This window comes from Pleurodeles waltl, chromosome 5, assembly GCF_031143425.1.
Source record: "Pleurodeles waltl isolate 20211129_DDA chromosome 5, aPleWal1.hap1.20221129, whole genome shotgun sequence".
Classification (NCBI taxonomy): Eukaryota; Metazoa; Chordata; class Amphibia; order Caudata; family Salamandridae; genus Pleurodeles; species Pleurodeles waltl.
This window is the reverse complement of record NC_090444.1, coordinates 1,845,939,944-1,845,959,526: the sequence shown is the minus strand read 5'-3', so window position 1 is coordinate 1,845,959,526 and position 19,583 is coordinate 1,845,939,944. Positions and strand designations below refer to the sequence as shown.

The window sequence follows — 19,583 nt, the reverse complement described above, 5'->3', positions numbered from 1 at the left end:
TTCCGTTCACCATGGCTTCATAAGCTTTATTGCGTTGTACCACACATCATTTTGGACAGTCTGTAGACTCAGGGAAGTTATTTGCTTTATGTTTTGTATGCCTAGAAACTGCAAGCGTCCCTCCCTGCGGTCTACACTTTTCCTCCAGATAAGTCTTGAACCCTCACATAAGAGGCTTGTCTACAAGACACCAGGCACAGGGAGCGTAGCCAGTTTATCTGACCATGCCTTCCTCATTACTTTTTTTGTTGTTGTTTTTTTTACTGGGAAAGAAACGCATTCAGTGCCCTTTTCACATCCCATACAGTGGACTATCTCTGCTCTGGGAGAACCTTAAGTGTCACCCCTCAGTTTCCACAAGGGGATGCTCTCCTATTGCAGTCCCATCTATGAACAGGTGCCCTTGCTGATCTGAAAGTATTTGCTGGCCTGCAAGTTTGGCCTTCCCTGACTATTTCTGATAGGAAGTTCAGGATATGTACAAGTTCTGCCTCAACAGCATCCAAATTCCGATCAAGAGACCAACCATTCCATCAACGCCAAGCTGATTTGTACCACTTGAAAGTGCCTTCCGACCAAGCTAGTTTGAGGAACTCTGCAGCATGTCTGGAAAGGACTGGTATTGCAAGCATGCTAGTAATCCTCCAAGCCATTGGTTGGAGTGTCCCATCCTCTTCCAAGTGGTGGCAAAATCCTTGTGGATCCAGAAAAATGTGGTTGAGGAGTAGGAAATAGAGCAATAACTTCCAAGAAATTTCCAGTAGAACTGAGAACCAAAATGGCGACCTCCGAATCTGTGTTAATAATGCCATGTCCACCTCCTGTCTTCTCACTTGAGCTGCTACTCTTGCAGTCATGACAGATGTCACAAAGCATAACAGTTTTCAGTCTTCCAATTCTGAAGGAATGCTTCAGTGGCCACCAGCTCCTGATCCGGTCTCCAGCTGAAGTATCTGGGAAGTTGGTGATCCAGACATTACGCAAACGGGAATGCTGTAAAGATTTCCTAACATGTAATCAGGGCATGGAAAATATCTGCCCATTGCTTCAAAATGCAGGCATCCTGAAAGTGCCTGGACTGCCAGTCCACAAAATCGTTCTGATGACCTTCACAACAACTTGATTCTCTAGACAGAGGTGCAAGAAATCTTTTTACACTTCCATGAGCTGCTTTGAACTTGTTCCTCGTAGTTTATTTGATTTGTTTCATACTGCAAGGACTTTATCCATATTCAGCAGACTACAGCATCTCTTTCTTTTGTCCAGTGTCTGACAAAGGATCTGGCAAGTAGTTCTTAACAGTTGATGCATATGGTCAGTTCTTCTTATGACCAAGTTCCTCCAGTAGACATCTCTCTGCTTCTGGAACCCCAGCCAAGTCTGCTGACATTTCATTCGAATACCAAGTCCTGTGTCGTCCAGAGATAGCTGTGTCATTCCATTTATCCATGTGGTTCAGCCACCGACAAATTTCCTCTTTGCTGCCTTCCAACAGGAGCACTTTCTCTGAAAATGTGAGACACTTCCTTTAAATGTGACACCTTCACTCTTTGCAGAGTCTTGTAATGAAGCGGGCCAGGGAGGATGGCTTGAATAGAGAATGTCAGGAACCCCACACACGGGCTAGCTGTCTTGCAGAATTATTTGTCTGCGACAGTGCTGACTTTAGTTCTTTCCTTGTTGGGTAATTTCAACATCGTATGAACTAAACCTATTGCGAACCCCAGAAAGATAATATGTTGACTGTGATTGCATTCCAACTTCTCAGTTGATGATAAACATCAGCTCGTTCCATTTAATGATCACTGGCTTCAGATGATCCTAAATGCTCCTCTGGCACCAGTGCATATTCAGTATGTGGGCCAGGTAAACTATTAGTCTGAGACCTCTTGCCTGGAGAAACTCCATCACCAGTGCAAAGCCTTCATTACAACCAGGGTGCCAATGAAAGCCTAAATGGTAGCAGCCATGATTAGTAAACTCTTGCTTTCCAGCAAAACTGGGGAAATCTGTGTAGCGGGGGAAAGAGGAGAACTGCTAAGTATGCATCCTTAAGATCCAGATAAACCATCCAATACCCCAGTGCATAATTTCTCAGTAGACAGATCACTTCTATCTTAAAATGATGGAACACCAGTCACTCATTGAAGTGTGAGCTTTATGTCAGGACAACAGCTTTTGTCAGTCGAGCTCTGAGAAGTTGACTAGCCTCTGTCTCTGCCACTGCTTCGGTGATTTATACAATTTTATCTGAAATCTCTTTTTATTGTTAGAAGTAAACAAACATCACTGGTCAGAACCCTGTCTCTCCATTGGTGTGCAAACGAGCCCAACACCCAGCCCAGGCTCTCATTCGAACATGGGAAGAAGCTATCAAACTTGTCTGTAAAACAACTGTCTAAGTTGTCGACTCCTCAGAAAGAGCCTCTGGATGGGAGGAAACCTCCAAACAAATTCTGATGCCTCTTCTTGCTTCTTCTCAGTTAGTGTCCTCTCTGAGGGCTCTGACTTGGCAAAGTAGATTGAAGAGCATCCTCTACCGGCCCCTCAAGAAAAAAAAAGAAAACATTTTTTTTGCCCAAAAATCTTCTTGATAGAGGCCTGTACTTTGTCAAGGGATGCGAATGTGTAGCTATATTTTCACAACTCTTTGAGAGTGTTTTCCCCGAATAGGCAGCCCTGTCTTACTGGTCCCACTTCTGAAGTGTCTAGGTCACCCAATTTCGGGAACGCTTTGATCAATAATGATCTGTGTCTCTCTGTAGAGATGGCACAGTTGGCATGGGCCCAAACTGATTCGCTCTCCAGCGATCTGAGAGCGCCAGAGTCCGTGCCCTCCTCTGTCATGCCCAGGTTTTTAGTCACGGGCCTGTGATTTCCAAAAGCTTGTTCTGCCATGCACACTAAGGTCCGTCAAGGCCTTCAGTATTTAGGCAGCCAGACCTTAGAAAAATTATCAATCCATTTGATGTATTTTTTCCCCTCCTCTACCAGGGAGTCTTGGCCTCACACACTGCATGGTGCTATGCCAGTCCGAACTCATCTGAGGTTGAATGTGTTGCTGACACTGCCCTCGTGTGTAGGGGATTCTTTATCCGACCAGAAGATCCGCGATAGCCACGTTAGAAAGGTATAAATGAGTAGCCCCACACAGTGGCTTATAACACCCAATCACTGGCTCTCACGGGGGTTCACTACTTTTACACAGCATTCACCCTGTTAGATATCAAAAGGTAAAGATTGTGCTGTGTCCACACAAAGCCGTGGGTTGGCAACAGAAAACTAGCCCAGCAGGAGACACGCTTCAGGCGTGGTCAATCACTCCTGTCCAGTACAGTCAGTAAAATTAGTTCCGACAGGCTCCGCGGGACCGCCAACGGAGAAGGAACTCTGCAGTTCCTGACAAGGAGCCTGAAGGAGCACAGACCATTCAGGGTCTCTCTGGCCTCCTCCAGCGGTGGGCAGAATGCACCATACCATGTTCCTGCTTCCCTACCCCGCCAGACTGATTTATCAAGGAAAAGGCCCAAGTGGAATCAGTCAGCAAGCATGTTGTATCCATGAATAATAAAAAGCCTCGCTAGAACCACCTCAGCCAAATACTGAAGCAGGGAGAAGAATTACTTATTTGCTGCTGGAGCAGTGAAGTCAGCGGGGGTGCTTTACATGGGGATGTTTAGGGTTTGTTGGACTGTGATTGGTAATTTTTCACCACTGTTTTCCCAAAGCCATTTGGGAAATGTTGTGTTAGTTTTTTTTGGCTGTGGTTGGAGAATAAAGTTAGAATGCCTAATTCTCGCCTCTGGTGCTGACACTGAATTTGATTTTTAAGGTTTACCTTTTATGTTTAAATTAGTAATAAATAATAGACATTGGTAAATGTCAGTGGACTTATGCTATTCTGTGGCTGTAGCGTTTACCACATAATTTTGGTCCTACCGTAGTTGCCATATAATATGCATACTTTACAGAAATATTATTTCTTACTCAAATGGCTAAAATAATACTGTCAGCGGAAGTACTGCATAATTTGCCTTTTTGCCTTGTAGTATAGATAACCTTCCTGCATAAACCTAGAGGTTCGACAATTTTAAAGTTCTGGAGAGTGATCTGGAGACTGTCATTTTGATGGTGGAACTTGTATTTCCCAGGAGATGATCAATTACTTTGCATATGTTATAGTTCCTTCTTAAATATGGGTTTTATACTACTACACTGTGTGGAATAAAGCGCCTAAACATATAATAAATATGTATCTGTAACCCCACTTGAGTGGTTGGTGCCCAGTTTTGCTTCTTAAGCGCAATAAATATTCTTTCTTCCAAAACTCACAGCATAGGATCTTGGGTAGCATGGTACTCAGAGGAACTGTATTGCCTGCTAATATTTAAATGTACACAATTTCCAGATCAGATTTCCAAAGTAAAGGTAGCTAACTGAAAGAAAACCTGCATCCAGCTAGGGAATCTAACATGATATGACATCCAGTGCTGCTGACCGGAGTGCAGTCAAGAGGAAGGTTGTGGTGTAATAGGACAATGTGAAGCCACTCTACAAAAATAAGTCTTCATAATGCATGCGCTACTCCAAAGGAAAACAAGCATTTCGCAATGCAGTGGGTCCTGCATTTTTCGGACAAGTTAATTGTCATCTTCAGACAACAGCACCCACGAGCAAAAACATAAGAAAACATGAGTGGAAACTAAAAGAAAGTGAACTTTAAAAATAAAACTTTGCAATTTTGTTTGTCATGCTGGGCACATTTTTGCCAGTCACAAGGCCTTCTGTTTGCAGGGCACTGGAAGTTAAAATTCACAAAATAATACCTCAATCACGTTAGGAGCAGTGGACGGGCACTACTTAAGTTGAAATTAATTAGTGCTTGATCCCTGCTCTACACAGAGAAACAGTAATGATGCCAGGCGTGCCTTAATGAATTACAAGGCTGTAATGAAGAGTGCCATGCAAACCAACAAGTGGTTAGCGACAGGCGGGCTCCAAGCCCTTTACTGTACACATCAGTGTCCCGCATGCGAGACGCATGCACTAGCACATTCACTTGCAGGGTCGACCTTAAGAAGTTGTGCTCCCTTTGATAGCAGTAGTTGGTGAACACTGTTCGTAGACATGCGCTTGCTTGTTTGACTCATGTGCGCATGGACGAAATGACCCGACCGCCAGTAGCGGCCACTTCTTTTTTGCCAATGGTGTGGCCAAATATTTTTCTCTGATGCTGTACAGTGTCCCCAAAATGCATTGGCAAACCCAGTGCGTCCCAAATATAAAACCTATTGGCTATGCTTAAAGGCATGCATGTTTCCTGGTATCCCGAAAGAACTCCCAAGCTGTTTCACAGGCACTGATTGGGTGAGATTATGTGGCTTGCTAGAAGTGAAACATTCCCACCTTCCCAGGCAGGTGGACTTGGCTTGCCACATGCCAAGCTGTCCTGCTCTTGGTTCTCCTCGCTATGTTGTTCATAGTATTGCTAACTTAGCGTTTGTATGTCTAGTGCCACTTTTACTCAATCAGGATTTATAAAGCACAGCTAATCACCCCCTAGGGACTCCAGGCTCCTGGTTAAGCATTCCACGAGAGTCCATGTATCTTCCAACTCCCAACCCATTCCCTGTTGCTAACCCTCCCCCCTTCCCCTATACTCCTGCTGGTCCTTTAAAAAAAAATATTTTATGGAAGGTGCAGCAGTAAGTTTCTGCTGACATTTCCACTTTTGTTTAAAAAAAAAAAAAAAAAGCCCTTTTACACTACTTCAATTTAATTTTTGTAATTTATCAATCCATCTTGGATCAGCAAACTAAAACGGCACCCACATCCTTTCGTAGACACACGCTTGCTTGTTTGATGCATGCGCACATGTACTAAATGACCTGGCCGCCAGTGGCAGCCACTTTTTTGCCAATAGCTTGGCCAAATGTTTTTCTGATGCTGGACAGTATCACCAAAGGGCATTGACAAACCCAGTATGTCCCAAGTTTGAAACATTTTGGCTTGGCAATGCTTGTTATGATTGTGGTGTTGCAGTGGTTTGTATGTATTCAAATATGCATACGTGTGGTTTCAAAGCCCTTTTCCCATGTGAAAATTCTCTTCACTGACGAAGGATCACACCCTCCACCTCTGTGTGCTTCCTGCGACTGTATCCACTGTGATTTAAACTGCAGGGATGTGCATCCGTTCAAGACTGCCTCTTTTCACATACCTTCCTGCACCTGCCATGATGATTTGGGAACGCTGCCATATGTGCATGACACTAAAAACACTTCCTACATAGGCCAAATGGCACGCTGACACTTTCTATCCATCCGTATGCTCTTCCTACATAGGCGTAACTGCACTCTGTCACTTTTCTATCCATCCATATGCTCTTCCTAAATGGGACTAATGGCACTCGATCACTTTCTATCCACTCGTATGCTCTTCCTACATAGGCCTAATGGGATTCGATCACTTTCTATCCACCCGTAAGCTCTTCCTAAATGGGACTAATGGCACTCGCACACTTTCTGTCCGTCTGTATGCTCTTCCTACATAAGCGTTACGGCACTCGATCACTTTCTATCCATCCCTATGCTCTTCCTACATAGGCCTAATGGCACTCGGTCACTTATTATCCACCCCTATGCTCTTGCCAACATAGGCGTAACGGCACTCGATCACTTTCTATCCACCCGTATGCTCTTCTTACATGGGACTAATGGCACTCGCACACTTTCTATACACTCGTATGCTCCTCCTAAATGGGACTAATGGCACTCGGTCACTTTCTATCCATCCGTATGCTCTTCCTAAATGGGACTAATGGCACTTGGTCACTTTCTATCCATCCGTATTCTCTTCTTAAATGGGACTAATGGCACTTGGTCACTTTCTATCCATCCGTATTCTCTTCTTAAATGGGACTAATGGCACTCTGTCACTTTCTATCCATCCGTATGCTCTTCCTAAATGGGACTAATGGTACTGGGTCACTTTCTATCCATCCGTATGCTCTTCCTACATAGGCCGAATAACACTCTGTTACTTTCTATCCATCCGTATGCTCTTCCTACATGGGACTAATGGCACTTGGTCACTTTCTATCCATCCGTATGCTCTTCTTACATGGGACTAATGGCACTCTGTCACTTTCTATCCATCCGTATGCTCTTCTTACATGGGACTAATGGCATTCGATCACTTTCTATCCATCCGTATGCTCTTCTTACATGGGACTAATGGCACTCGCACACTTTCTATCCACTCGTATGCTCTTCTTACATGGGACTAATGGCACTTGGTCACTTTCTATCCATCCGTATGCTCTTCCTAAATGGGACTAATTGTACTGGGTCACTTTCTATCCATCCGTATGCTCTTCCTAAATGGGACTAATGGTACTGGGTCACTTTCTATCCATCTGTATGCTCTTCCTACATAGGCCGAATAGCACTCGGTTACTTTCTATCCATCCGTATGCTCTTCTTACATGGGACTAATGGCACTCGCACACTTTCTATCCACTCGTATGCTCTTCCTACATGGAACTAATGGCACTGGTCACTTTCTATCCATCCGTATGCTCTTCCTACATGGGACTAATGGCACTTGGTCACTTTCTATCCATCCGTATGCTCTTACATGGGACTAATGGCACTCGATCACTTTCTATCCATCCGTATGCTCTTCTTACATGGGACTAATGGCACTCGTCACTTTCTATCCACTCGTATGCTCTTCCTACATAGGCGTAACGGTACTCGATCACTTTCTATCCATCCGTATGCTCTTCCTAAATGGGACTAATGGCACTTGGTCACTTTCTATCCATCCGTATGCTCTTCCTAAATGGGACTAATGGCACTTGGTCACTTTCTATCCATCCGTATGCTCTTCCTAAATGGGACTAATGGTACTGGGTCACTTTCTATCCATCCGTATGCTCTTCCTAAATGAGACTAATGGTACTGGGTCACTTTCTATCCATCCGTATGCTCCTCCTAAATGGGACTAATGGCACTCGGTCACTTTCTATCCATCCGTATGCTCCTCCTAAATGGGACTAATGGCACTCGATCACTTTCTATCCATCTGTATGCTCTTCCTAAATGGGACTAATGGCACTCTCACACTTTGTCTGTCCGTATGCTCTTCCTACATAGGCGTAATGGCACTCAATCACTTTCTATCCACTCGTATGCTCTTCCTACATAGGCGTAATGGCACTCAATCACTTTCTATCCACTCGTATGCTCTTCCTACATAGGCGTAATGGCACTCAATCACTTTCTATCCACTCGTATGCTCTTCTTACATGGGACTAATGGTACTTGGTCATTTTCTATCCATCCGTATGCTCTTCCTACATGGGACTAATGGCACTTGGTCACTTTCTATCCATCCGTATGCTCTTCCTACATGGGACTAATGGCACTTGGTCACTTTCTATCCATCCGTATGCTGCTTTAGTGTCCTGACTCTCACTTGCAGCTTGAAATTCCTGCAATAGGTGCAGCAACAAGACACAAGAAGAACACAACTAATCCTCCTTAGGTTACAGAGTAGCGTGCTACACGCCGAATAGCACTTCGACACCTCGTCAGCGGTAGTAAGGGCTATATAAATACACTTACAACATACAATCCGGCCCTCGTGCACTACATCAAAACAATATAATAAAATACAATGTCCATATTCGATATGCTACCATCATAGAGAGAGGCCTCGTAGAGTGTGGATCCATGTTAGGTAGTTTTGTGGTGCGTTGTGCAAAATGGCGGGTGTATGTAGGTCCATAGGTGCCTTGGCATCAGAGGCGAGATTAGAAATTCAGGGCAGTTTAGCCTACGTGCAGAACAGGTGTGCTGTGAGCGTCCTAACAGTATCTGGAAAGATTAAAGTTATGAGAGATCTCCGCTATCTGCAGATAATGAAGTGCTGAGCCGGATTACCTGCAAGGGGGTTTCCGTAGCTTGTTACTGTGTGCTCCCATAAAAGAAACAACCCTTCCTAGAAATGGAGGGCAGCCTGTCTGTGGGAGCAGCATCACCAGAGGGGCATTCTTCAAGAATGGGGGCAGTGTCCTGAGATTCACAGCCGCTGTACCACAGAGGGGTCACCTCTTCTTGGAGAACCTGCAAGCCTGGGTCTGTTTGGCCAGGATTGGACAAGAATGGCTTTTCTTGCTTACGATGCTCTCAGAGGTAGGTAGGGACAGCAGTTCCGCTCCATTCATGCATCCAGGGAAAGGGGCCTAAAGCCTTGCAAGGTGTAGACTGGTTAAAGCAAGCATCCTGTTGGCAGATGTGTGCCATTCCGCCCAAGACCACGATGCTGGAGGAGGAGAGCCAAGACAGGCCAAGTGGGGGCCCTCCACTGGTACCCCTTGGACCAAGGGCCCCGTTTCATTCACCATCACCCATGGATAAAGTCATTCATTCGCACATTTTCTACTCTATTTAGTGCATGGGGTATATTCTGTTTCCACTGGGACTCTTGACATTTGTATTTATTGTATTTGTGTTGCTTTCTTTTTTCCTAAAAGTTAATAACATTTTTGGAACAGAAAAAGATTTTCTTAGAGGAAAACTGGCTCCAGGGCCTGGGTCTCTGGTTCCAGCCATTAACCAGAATTTTATGTGTTGATGGTGGTCTTGGGCTGGTCGAACCAACGAGTTGTGTATCGGTTCAGCGGGAAGCCCAGGCTGCCAGCATTGCACTGTTTATTGTTCCCCCTATTGTAATATTAGATTTCGTTTGAAGAGGAATTGTGCTTCTTGCCTGTTCAGTGAGACATGAATGAACTTGAATACTTTTGAAGTTCTCTTCACAGTTCTGTCCAGGCGCACGATCCATTATGATATTTGAGTGCTGACGTGTTGCAGGGATGGGAGTTTCTCCTCGAGGATCAGGTTTTGTTATGTCTTGTGGGGGTGGGGGGTTGGCACAGCACGTTGTGCGGGCACAAGGGACTTTGAGGGGTCAACAGGGATGCCCGTGGTGCCTGCAGCTCAATGAAAGCCTATATTTGGATGCAGATAGGTACCCCTAAGCATCCAGTACTATTGGGTAAGAGAAATGGTCCTGGGTTGAGGCGCGACATGATGGACAAAGCCTCAAAATGGCTGAAAGAGGCAGGTTGAAATAATGAATGGCCGAATGAGGCAGACCAAAATCTCACTGCACTGATATTTGAGGCAAGTGGGATTTCAAAAACCCAGACCTAAAAAACTGGACAACGACTGGCCACATGCAAATCTGCCCTCTATCCCGATCCCGCCACTCCCACAAGACAAATAAAAGGGGAGTGGACGGGGGCAGTGGGAAGAAATGATTGCAAACTGAAGGAGATGGGTGGCTGGAAGAGGCAAAAAAGACGGAGACAGTAGTCAAATCAACCATTGGCAAAGCTAATAGGTCTCATGTATAATTTGATGTTGGCTTTCCCAATGTTTACGTGTTTTTGGGAAAAAGAAAGGGGAGGAAATCTAAAAATTCTGGAGGCAAAGCTAAAATAGCTTAGGGTGTCACAAAACTATACACTGAATTCAGCGTTTTAATCTTTATAAATGGTATGGCTTATTTTTAAAATGTTTTTCACTGTGGAACTAACAAAACATTTAAAAACAATAAGGAAGTGCGGGAATGTATAAGGAAACAATTGCCAAGTCTTACTTACTTTCCATTGTTTTCAGCCACAAGGTGCCTCCTAGTAGCCCAATGAGCAGATGTCTGGCCTTGCAGGACAAGTGTCACACTAAGAACACCCTGTGTCTCAGATGCCAGCTGTGTGAGTGCAGCAGATGGCCATCTCCCACCAACAAGTACGCTTTTGTGTGCTAAAGCATTCTGCTTTCATGAAATATTTTGAATGCAAGAGATAAAAGAAAAATAACACTTCAAAGCTGCTGTTCAGACATAGCCTAGCAAAAATATTCCTGTTGGTGTGCTTCTACATGTAACCTGGCTATGAGTAGGGAGCGACATGGCTTTGGGGGAGACAGGGAGATGCGTTTGAAGGAGGGGGACCAGCACATGATGGAGAGAGATAGAAAACACATGCATCCTCATGGCCTGCTGGATGAAAAAGAAATAAACGTTCTCTAAATATGAGCAATGGAGGGACATCAGGTAGCCAATCACAAAGGTCATAAAGAGGTTATGCTCTAGGGGAGGGACAAGCGCCGTAAGAGGAGGGAGGCAAGTCATGGACTACAGAGCAAGCGAGTGAAGAGCCAACCATTGGTAAGCAAAGGGCAAGCTGTAAGCAAAGTGTACGTTTACAACAGGTCTCCCACAACCAGACCGCTTGCCCTGTCTGGTAGGCGAGACTTAAAATGTGGTTTAGGGATTTAACCCTGTGAAAGGGGAGGAAGAAAATGAAACATAAAAGCAAATAAAGCAACTGTTGGTGAAGCCAATAGGTCTGGCTTTGACTGATGGCTTCTTGGCTTTGTCAATGTTTGCTTTGTCATTGTTTTTTCTAAAATTGATTGTTGGAAGCTGCCAAGCTCTCATCAATTTAAAAACCAAGGGCTAAAAAGTAGAATATTTTTGGTAGCAATAGAGCATATCGTGGTGGCAGTGCGTGGCACAGAAGGGGGCCTCATTGTGTGCGGAAGTACTCCTGGGAGAAGAAAGAATGCATGAACTCAGTGAAGTTAGGAAGACCCTTTTTTTCTTGAATAACAAATTCCCGCTGACAGTCTACCGACCCTACACGACAGCCTACCTTTACAAGATCCATCGGCCAGTACAAGTGAGGAGGGCCGCAGGTTTCTCTTGCAGCTTTGGGGTATCCTGGGTCTGCCTCGTCCCCATGCAAGAGAGTAGTCAAAGTGTAAAAATGCCTCCCCCACACAGTGTGGTCAATACCTCGAGCGCCACTGGGTGAGAGACCGGAGTGTGCCCTGGCCCCTCTAGATGAGGTCCTGTCCTCCCGCCTCTGGTCCAGCCGTCTGTCCATCCTTTAGGACGCACATGCATCCGTGTGTCCAACTGCCCATCTGCTCGTGCTTCACCCATCTGTGCTGTCACCATTCCAGCCACACTTTCATCATCAGTCTTCTATCCATCCCTCCACTTGCATTCATCCGCCCATTCTTTTAATCTATTCTCTAATTTACTTCCCTCCATCACTCCAGAGATCCAGGCTCTGTCTTCCATCTAGACGTCCGTTCACCCCTCCACCCGTTCATCCAGCCTCTCATCCACCGGACTCTTCCTTCTTGTCACGGGTTCGTCGTTATTTGATCTCCTTACTTTCACTCTTCCTTCAGCCCTCTCTCTCCTTCCCTCGTTTTTCTTCATTTCTTTACTGTGACTGACTTTGCGTTCCTGGCCTCTGTTATCAGGTCAGCCTCGACAGCACCCCCGACTAGGCCGCGAAGGTCCCCGCACAGGGTCGCAGGGTGCCGGGGCTCGTCATATGGCCCCCGGTAACACGGGCAGCGGACACGGCCCTTTGCATCTGCAGAATCCGAGGTGTCGATCACTCCGTGCACTCGGCTCTTGTTACAGTACGGAGCACATTCCCAACCTCCGGTATGTGATAGAGCGGCACATGGAGAACATTGTTGTCCTATCACGATCGACTGGATGTAGTGATGTATTGGTTTGTATGTAAAAGAAGAATGCTATGACATCAGGGGCAGTGGAATGTTGGGGCAGGCTGTGACTGGGGATTGGAATGTTTTCATATGAAAGGTTGGAGTTGTGCCGGTTTGGGGATGGCGAGCACATGTATCTCTGTCTGTACATTATAACTGGAAATAAACTTGTAAGGAAAGAACAAGAAGAGCCAGTGTACTTACTTCACTGGACCTCTGTGGTAGCACTGAGAAACGCATTGGCAAAGCCAAGAGGTCTCGCCTTTGTAATGCAATAGAAACAATGCTCCGATGCACTGAGATGGAGAAGGGTTGGCTTGTGTAATGTGGCAGCGCACTTGTTCCACATAATTTAACCTAAAGTAAGCAGGACTCTGCTCTGCTCCAGTAAGTAGTTACAGCAGACTTTTGAGACAGCGATGTCTTCATCCAGAGCCAGCTGTGTGAGCAGAGCTGCATCTTCCCTTTAAACCCTGGAAAGCATAACTAGTTTCAAAGCTCTTTCTTCGGAAATATTCTTCCCCAAAAATTAACTATCAATACCGGCGTTTATCATTTTATTTTATTGATTTTAAATTGCTGGAGCTCATTATTTGAAAGCATAAATCTTTTTCATGTTACTGCACATTGGAAGTGACATGCTAAAAGTAGGTAAAATGCGTTTTTGCAAGAAATGACGTGCTGGCACTGTAGTTACCTATTAGCATAACTCTTTACGTGATTTGCGAAAAGAGTGATTCTCTGAACAAGTAATATTACGAATAAAATCCTCCTTGTCATGTTATGAAGGTAACTCTTTAGTGGCTTGCATTATTATAATTAGGGCTTCTGGTTTTATGGTGTTTTTGACATCCCTGTCTGAATTTATTCATATTTATTTTTTGCTGATTATATTATTTATCTGAATTTATTTTGTGTTTCGTGTAAACATGAAGCTGCACTGGACATAGCTGCACATTTTTTTAACCAATAAAATATACTTCCCTTTGAATGTCCAGCGACTCCCAGGCATTGCCAGTACAATGCAATCACCTGAAAACGTGTACATTATAGAACAGCTCAAGCATCTGTGCAGCTAGTTATTTAAACTTCATTTGCAAATCTTTTTTTCTTTTTTTTAATCTGTCAATCTGCCCAGCTACTGACGAACCACCTATGGCTGATGGTAGTGAGTACTGTCCAATGAAGTCCTATTTTTCGTTCTTTTCCATATTTAGATATAAATACTGACAGGAAAGCAGAGGTTTTTCTGTTTTTATCTGAGAGCATTAATTAAGAAAAATGGTAGAAGGCGCTCATTCTTTACCTAAAGCTCTCAGTTAATTGTCTTCCCTACTCCAGAGTCTTTCCTCCTTGGACAAGCCCTTGTCACAGTCCCCGTGGGAGCCGTGGCCCTGGGGACAGACAGCAGCGGGGCGTGGCCTGACCTCCCTCCCTCACAGACAGAGCAGCTGTTACATTGAACATGAGTCTTGGAAGGGGGTGGGGGAAGCAGGAAGTGAAAGGAGCAGGTGCACTCCCCCCTCTGAGCTCCAGAGGGTGAGTAGGATCAAACAAAGAGGCGCTTGTGCCACTAAAATGTAGGGGGGCCCTGTGGCGAATGGATGCCAGCCGGCGTTTGAGCGGAATAAAAAAATGCATTAATCAAGCAGAAGTCCTAAGGCAAGGAGCATGACCCCCCACATGAGTTTGTTCCCAAAATTTCTAGACATCCTTCAGAATACCCACTCCATCCATTTTTTCCAATGCATTTTACTAAAAGGGATTTCATCTTCACACACATTATCTAGTCCAACAGTAGATGATGTATTTGTAAAGCGCGTGTCTACCCAAAGGGCCATGTTGGAATGGAATAGCGGATCTTTATTGGTCCTTAACGCCTTTTATCGCCCATTGGAGGGTGAAAGCCTGACTGGTCCTGCTTGGACTTGAACCTCTGACCACGGGGCCACCAGACCCAGCTGAGCCTGGCAGCTAACGGTTCTGAAGTCTATGAATTTGAACATTAGGGCCCTCGCTCATGGGGATTTGGCGTAAGGCAACACAGCAAGTCGCCTTAATGCACCGCTCTACGCCTAAGTGAGAGGGCAGGAATGCACCGTATGCATGCAGTACGTGCATTCCTGTCCTTTCCCTCTGCACTGGCGCCGTTTCTGCAGCCTAGTGCCAACACAGGCACCCTTGCAGCACACATGGAAAGAGGGAGAAATAAAGTTATTTCTCCTCGTTACGCCTCTCCTCGGAAAGCGTCAGGTTTTGGTGCATCCCCAGGTCTACATGGTTTTGTAAATCTGGGCAGTATCAAACTCCAGGGGTGTAGAGTGGGAAAACCCATTAGAACGCCCCTGATGCAGAGTAAGGCAAGGAATCGACATGCGCTGTTTGGCTTACTCCATACCTGTGAGGTGATTGAAAGCCACGCAAAGTGGCTCTGCGTGGCCTCATGGATATGATTTTATAGTACGCACCACCGGTGCGTCACCAAAAGTGATGCTCTGGCAGCGCAAGGGGCTCATAAATTTGCAAGTAAATGTGCACTCCTCAGTGTAGCCATTTGGCCTTGTTGTTTGAACTTCGAGGCACCGATGGGTTTTGTAAATAGGACCCCGTGGGTGAGGCAACTAGAAAGCAGGTTGCCTGGGCCCTTGGCTTCTGTCCTGCCACCTCGATTCGCAGAGGGGACCTCGGACAATGTGGTCTGCAGATCGGTAGTTCAAGCACCTTAAGGTGCCGTTTATTCAGCATCAACCTGCCCCTTCGGATGGCAAAATGCTTGATCTCTTTTGTAGATTAAACTCTGCCCTCCATCTTGTCCTTGGGAATGAAAGTTGATTGTAAACCTGAGTGTGCCCAGTGTCTGGATCCTGTGTGTGGGCCTTGCTACCCGGTGAACCTGGCCATATTGACTGGAAATCATTTCTTCTAAGTGGTGGATGTTGCATATCCTAGTGTGTCACCTTCCGCCTGGGTTTACTCCTCAGTAGCTACAAAGACTGCTAGGCTCATCCTACAGTGAGAGCTAAGCCCATCCTACATCGATGGCTCTGCTTTTCCAACAACTGAAGCTAGACGGATCTAAAACCCACTGCTAGGCCCATCCAACGCCGAGAGCTAAGCCCATCCAACGCCGAGAGCTAAGCCCATCCAACACCGAGACCCAGGCCCTTCCAACACAGAGACCCAGGCCCTTCCAACACCGAGACTCCCCCATCCACCAGTGACTAAGCCCAGCCAACGCTGAGAGCTAGGTCCATCCAACACCAAGACCAAGGCTCATCTAAAACTGAGACCCAGGCCCATCCAACAGTGAGACCGGACGCCTTCAAACACTGAAAGCCAGGGCCCATCCAGCACTGAGCGAGTCCCATCCAACAGTTGAAGCTAGATCGATCTAAAGCCCACTGCTATGCCCATCCAGCCCTGAGAGCTAGGCCCATCCAACAAAGGAAGCAAGGCCGATCTAAAACCCACTGCTAGGCCCATCCAACAGTGAGAGCTAAGCCCATCCAATGCTGAGAACAAGATCCATCCAACACTGACAGCTATGCCCATCCAACAGTGAGAGAAAGGCCGATCTAAAACCCACTGCCAGGGCCCATCCAGCACTGAGAGCCAGGGCCCACCCAGCACTCCTGTCTGTGGAGGCGCTGGAGGCCTCGGGGAACCCTGCCAGCTGCAGCAGGCCTGAGTAAAGGAACCAGGCATGCCACCCTTCACTGCGCCTTCTGCAGCCTGTGCCAAGGCCCTCGCGGGCCTGCCACACCCTGAATTTCAGGAGAGGCCAGGGGAGCCCAGGCCGGCTCCTCTTGGGTAAGGGAGGCTACGGAGAGATGGGGAGGGAGTGTGGGGCACGTGACTCTCTACCTGCCCCGGGCAGGGCAGTGCCCGCAGTTTTGTGCAGCTTCCCTTCCAGGGCACGTGGTGGCCTTGGGGACAGATTCAGGTGCCCAGCCTGAAAATCTGCTATTTCATGTACCACACCTGACCTAAAGCACCCAACATGCAGCACGGGTTTCAAACAACTCATTCTGTACTCGTTTGTTCGACGTCGGAAGGATGAACGCTTCATGCACGCGCGTTAGCTTCACTCTTCCTGTGTTTCTTGGGGAACTATCCAATGTTCACTTAACACATACAGGTAAAGCTGGTCGTGCGATCGGCGACTGGGAGCCGACCTATGAGGATGTTCTAATAACCACTGGTCATGTGCTACGCTGCTGGGATTTATGTAGCGCTTTATTTCTATTAATGTCACCTCGCACCACTGTTGGGTGGAGTCCGTTTTCTGCTTCAGCAGTGATACGCCTGTTGCAAGTTGTTGAGTTGTAACGTTTTTTTTTTCTCCCATCCCTTTTTATTAACTGACGCCTTTCTTTGCTTGTTATCGCCCTCAGGTTGTTTCAGCTGCCCAAGGTCAAGGGGTGTCGCTCTCCGGAAACTACAGCATCGCAATATGGGACTGGTCCAACGCCGTCATCTTCGCTGCGACAGTCATCACAACCATCGGTGGGTCCCCTGCCCTTACTCACGCATTGCGCGTACTCAGCACTTCATGACACGCTCAGCTAAGGTGGGGGCGTCACCTCCCTGCAGCCTAAGCTCTGTCACCTAGAGTTACTTTCTGACTTGCCTCTAAGTTACAGCTGTGGAGTTTCTCTGCTTGAAATAAACGTAAAAAAAGAGTTGAAAAAAGGTCAAAAATAGGGTAAACCTGCTTGTTGCTTCTAATGATCTACCACTATTTTTTTTTTTTTTTTTTTTTTGTTTTGTTTTTTGTTTGCTGGAAGTTTTGTTCGAAGGTGATGTGACCAGACTTGCAGCTCTAGAAAGTTGTCTGTCTTGGGCAGTCATATTTTTTCTGATGTGTACTCTCCCCTACCCACCGAGTCCTCACCTATACACAGGACCACTGGAATTATGTGGCAGTAAAGGCCCAAATTATGCGGAAGGTTTGACAAAATTATGCAGCAAGAAAAGTCAAATTATGCGGCATAACGCGACACATTTTGTAATAGTATTACGTCATTACACTCTGTGGGCATTGATTTCTCCCCATTAATACCAGTGTAACATCTAAACATAACCGTATGCAACATAAATGTAACTAGTCCAGCTTCGCAGCAATGTGTCATCGCATTTAAGTAACTTTTGAACCGCTTGAGCTTGAAACAATTTTAAAAAAAATCTGCAGATATGCAGCAGATGACCAATTATGTGGCTAGTTATGCGAGAATCGTATAATCTACACAATAGCATAATTCCAGTGGCCCTCCGTATAGAATATCCCAAGTATGCAAACTGAATCAGGAAGATATATTTTCAGCATATCCCCTGCGTGCCAGTCTGTGGTATTGTGCATCTTTGTGCCAACTCTGCTCTGCCCTGGAAGTGACCACTGGAGCTACATGTATGTTCCACCTAAGCATGTGGAGTAATTTCCTTTCTTTCCACTCCTTCATACATGGCTCCGGAGCTAGCGCCTACTTTTCTCCTCAGTTGTTGAGCTTTTTCTATTCTGATTAACAGTTTGCAAAGAACATGCCCCCTCCTAAAACTGCAGGGTTCAAGCCTTGTAGGGACTGTCGTAAACCAATGTTTTTAACAAATCCCTACAAAGTGTCTTTATGATGTTTGAGGCCGGGCCTGTGATGCACACAAAATTGATCTGAGAACATGAACCCAAGCTCTACCTTACCAAGCATTGCAGGAAGTATCTCGAAGTCCAGGACATGGACCCATGCCCGCTCTTGGGGCTGGTCCACCAACAGGTCGTCTTCACTGCCCAAGTCTTTGAGTAAGAGGGCAGAATCTGCCTTCTCCAGTATTGGATCTTTCATAGATTCACATGCTTGAATCATCCCCGTCGTCGAGGTGGGAGCCTCACAGTAATTTCAAATACTTATAGCAGTAAGTGTTACACACTAGGCCCTAATGGCCCAAATAGGCACTTTTATTGCCTATCCATGTTCTTTTTATAAAAAAATTTAAAAAAGTCCCAACTTGAGCCACAGCCAATCAGGCGTCAACACCCTCTAGAATACTCCCAACAGAGGCTCTCTTTCTCAGATTTTCTATCGCACGTCATGTGAAGGGAGTCTCCCTGAGCTCTGCTCAGTTTACTTTCTGACAGGATTTTTTCTCTCAGATAACCCAGCTTTTCAGTGGACAATGTGTCTCAACAGATTAAGAAAGGTCTTTTCAGAGATTGTGGCAGTTGTGGGAAGAAGAGACTGCATGTTGATGATCCCCACAAGAAATGCATCTACTGCCTGCATCCAGATCTCAAGGTGAGAGACTGCAGATCTGTCACACCTTCAGTCAGAAAACCCTCAAGGACCGTGAGGGTAGGCTTTTGTTGTGTTGGGTATGTTGAAGGATTACTATCGAAGGTTTCCACCGCCGACGCCTGTAACTCCATCCAGGCCTTACAACCAGCAGACGCCTCTGCAAACTCCTATGACCAGTCACCCGGGAACGCCACACAGAAGCGTTCCATTGTTTACCAACCACAGGATGATTGTCTCTCTTCAGATGACGAGAGGGAAGAAGGTGAGATAATGGAGACAGCTCCTAGTGAATGAGATGACTACCTTATTCCCACATCGTCACCACCACCAGCAGGGCCGGTTGATTCACCCCCTGAAGACATAGGGGGCTTTCATAATTTGATGGCGAGAGCGACCAAGAGATTTGACAGGCCCATTATCTCTCAGGAAACAGATGGTTTCTTATATGACTTCAAAGAGCCTTCAAAGAGAGCTGTAAGGCCTATCCCAATAGTGGGTTTCCTATGGCAGGAGGGGTTGAAGGCAATGAAAAATCTGGCAACAGTGCCTTCCCAAATGTCGAGGCTAGAAAAGAAATATAAAGCCCATGATAATACCCCGGCCTGATTGGTGTCGCAACCGAAACCGGAGTCGGTAATATCTCAAGCGGCGCAACGTCGCTCTAAGAACCCTTCGGCACCGATTGCATCGC

General features: G+C 46.1%; 1 protein-coding gene across 1 annotated transcript in view; it reads left to right on the top strand.

Moving 5' to 3' along the window:
* KCNK5 (potassium two pore domain channel subfamily K member 5) overlaps nt 1-19,583 on the top strand; it is a 124,431-nt gene that overhangs the window by 87,284 nt on the left and 17,564 nt on the right. Inside the window, exon 2 of the mRNA XM_069236330.1 lies at nt 17,000-17,111. Within this exon, the coding sequence (XP_069092431.1) occupies nt 17,000-17,111 (112 nt within the window). The remainder of the gene's footprint in view (nt 1-16,999; nt 17,112-19,583) is intronic.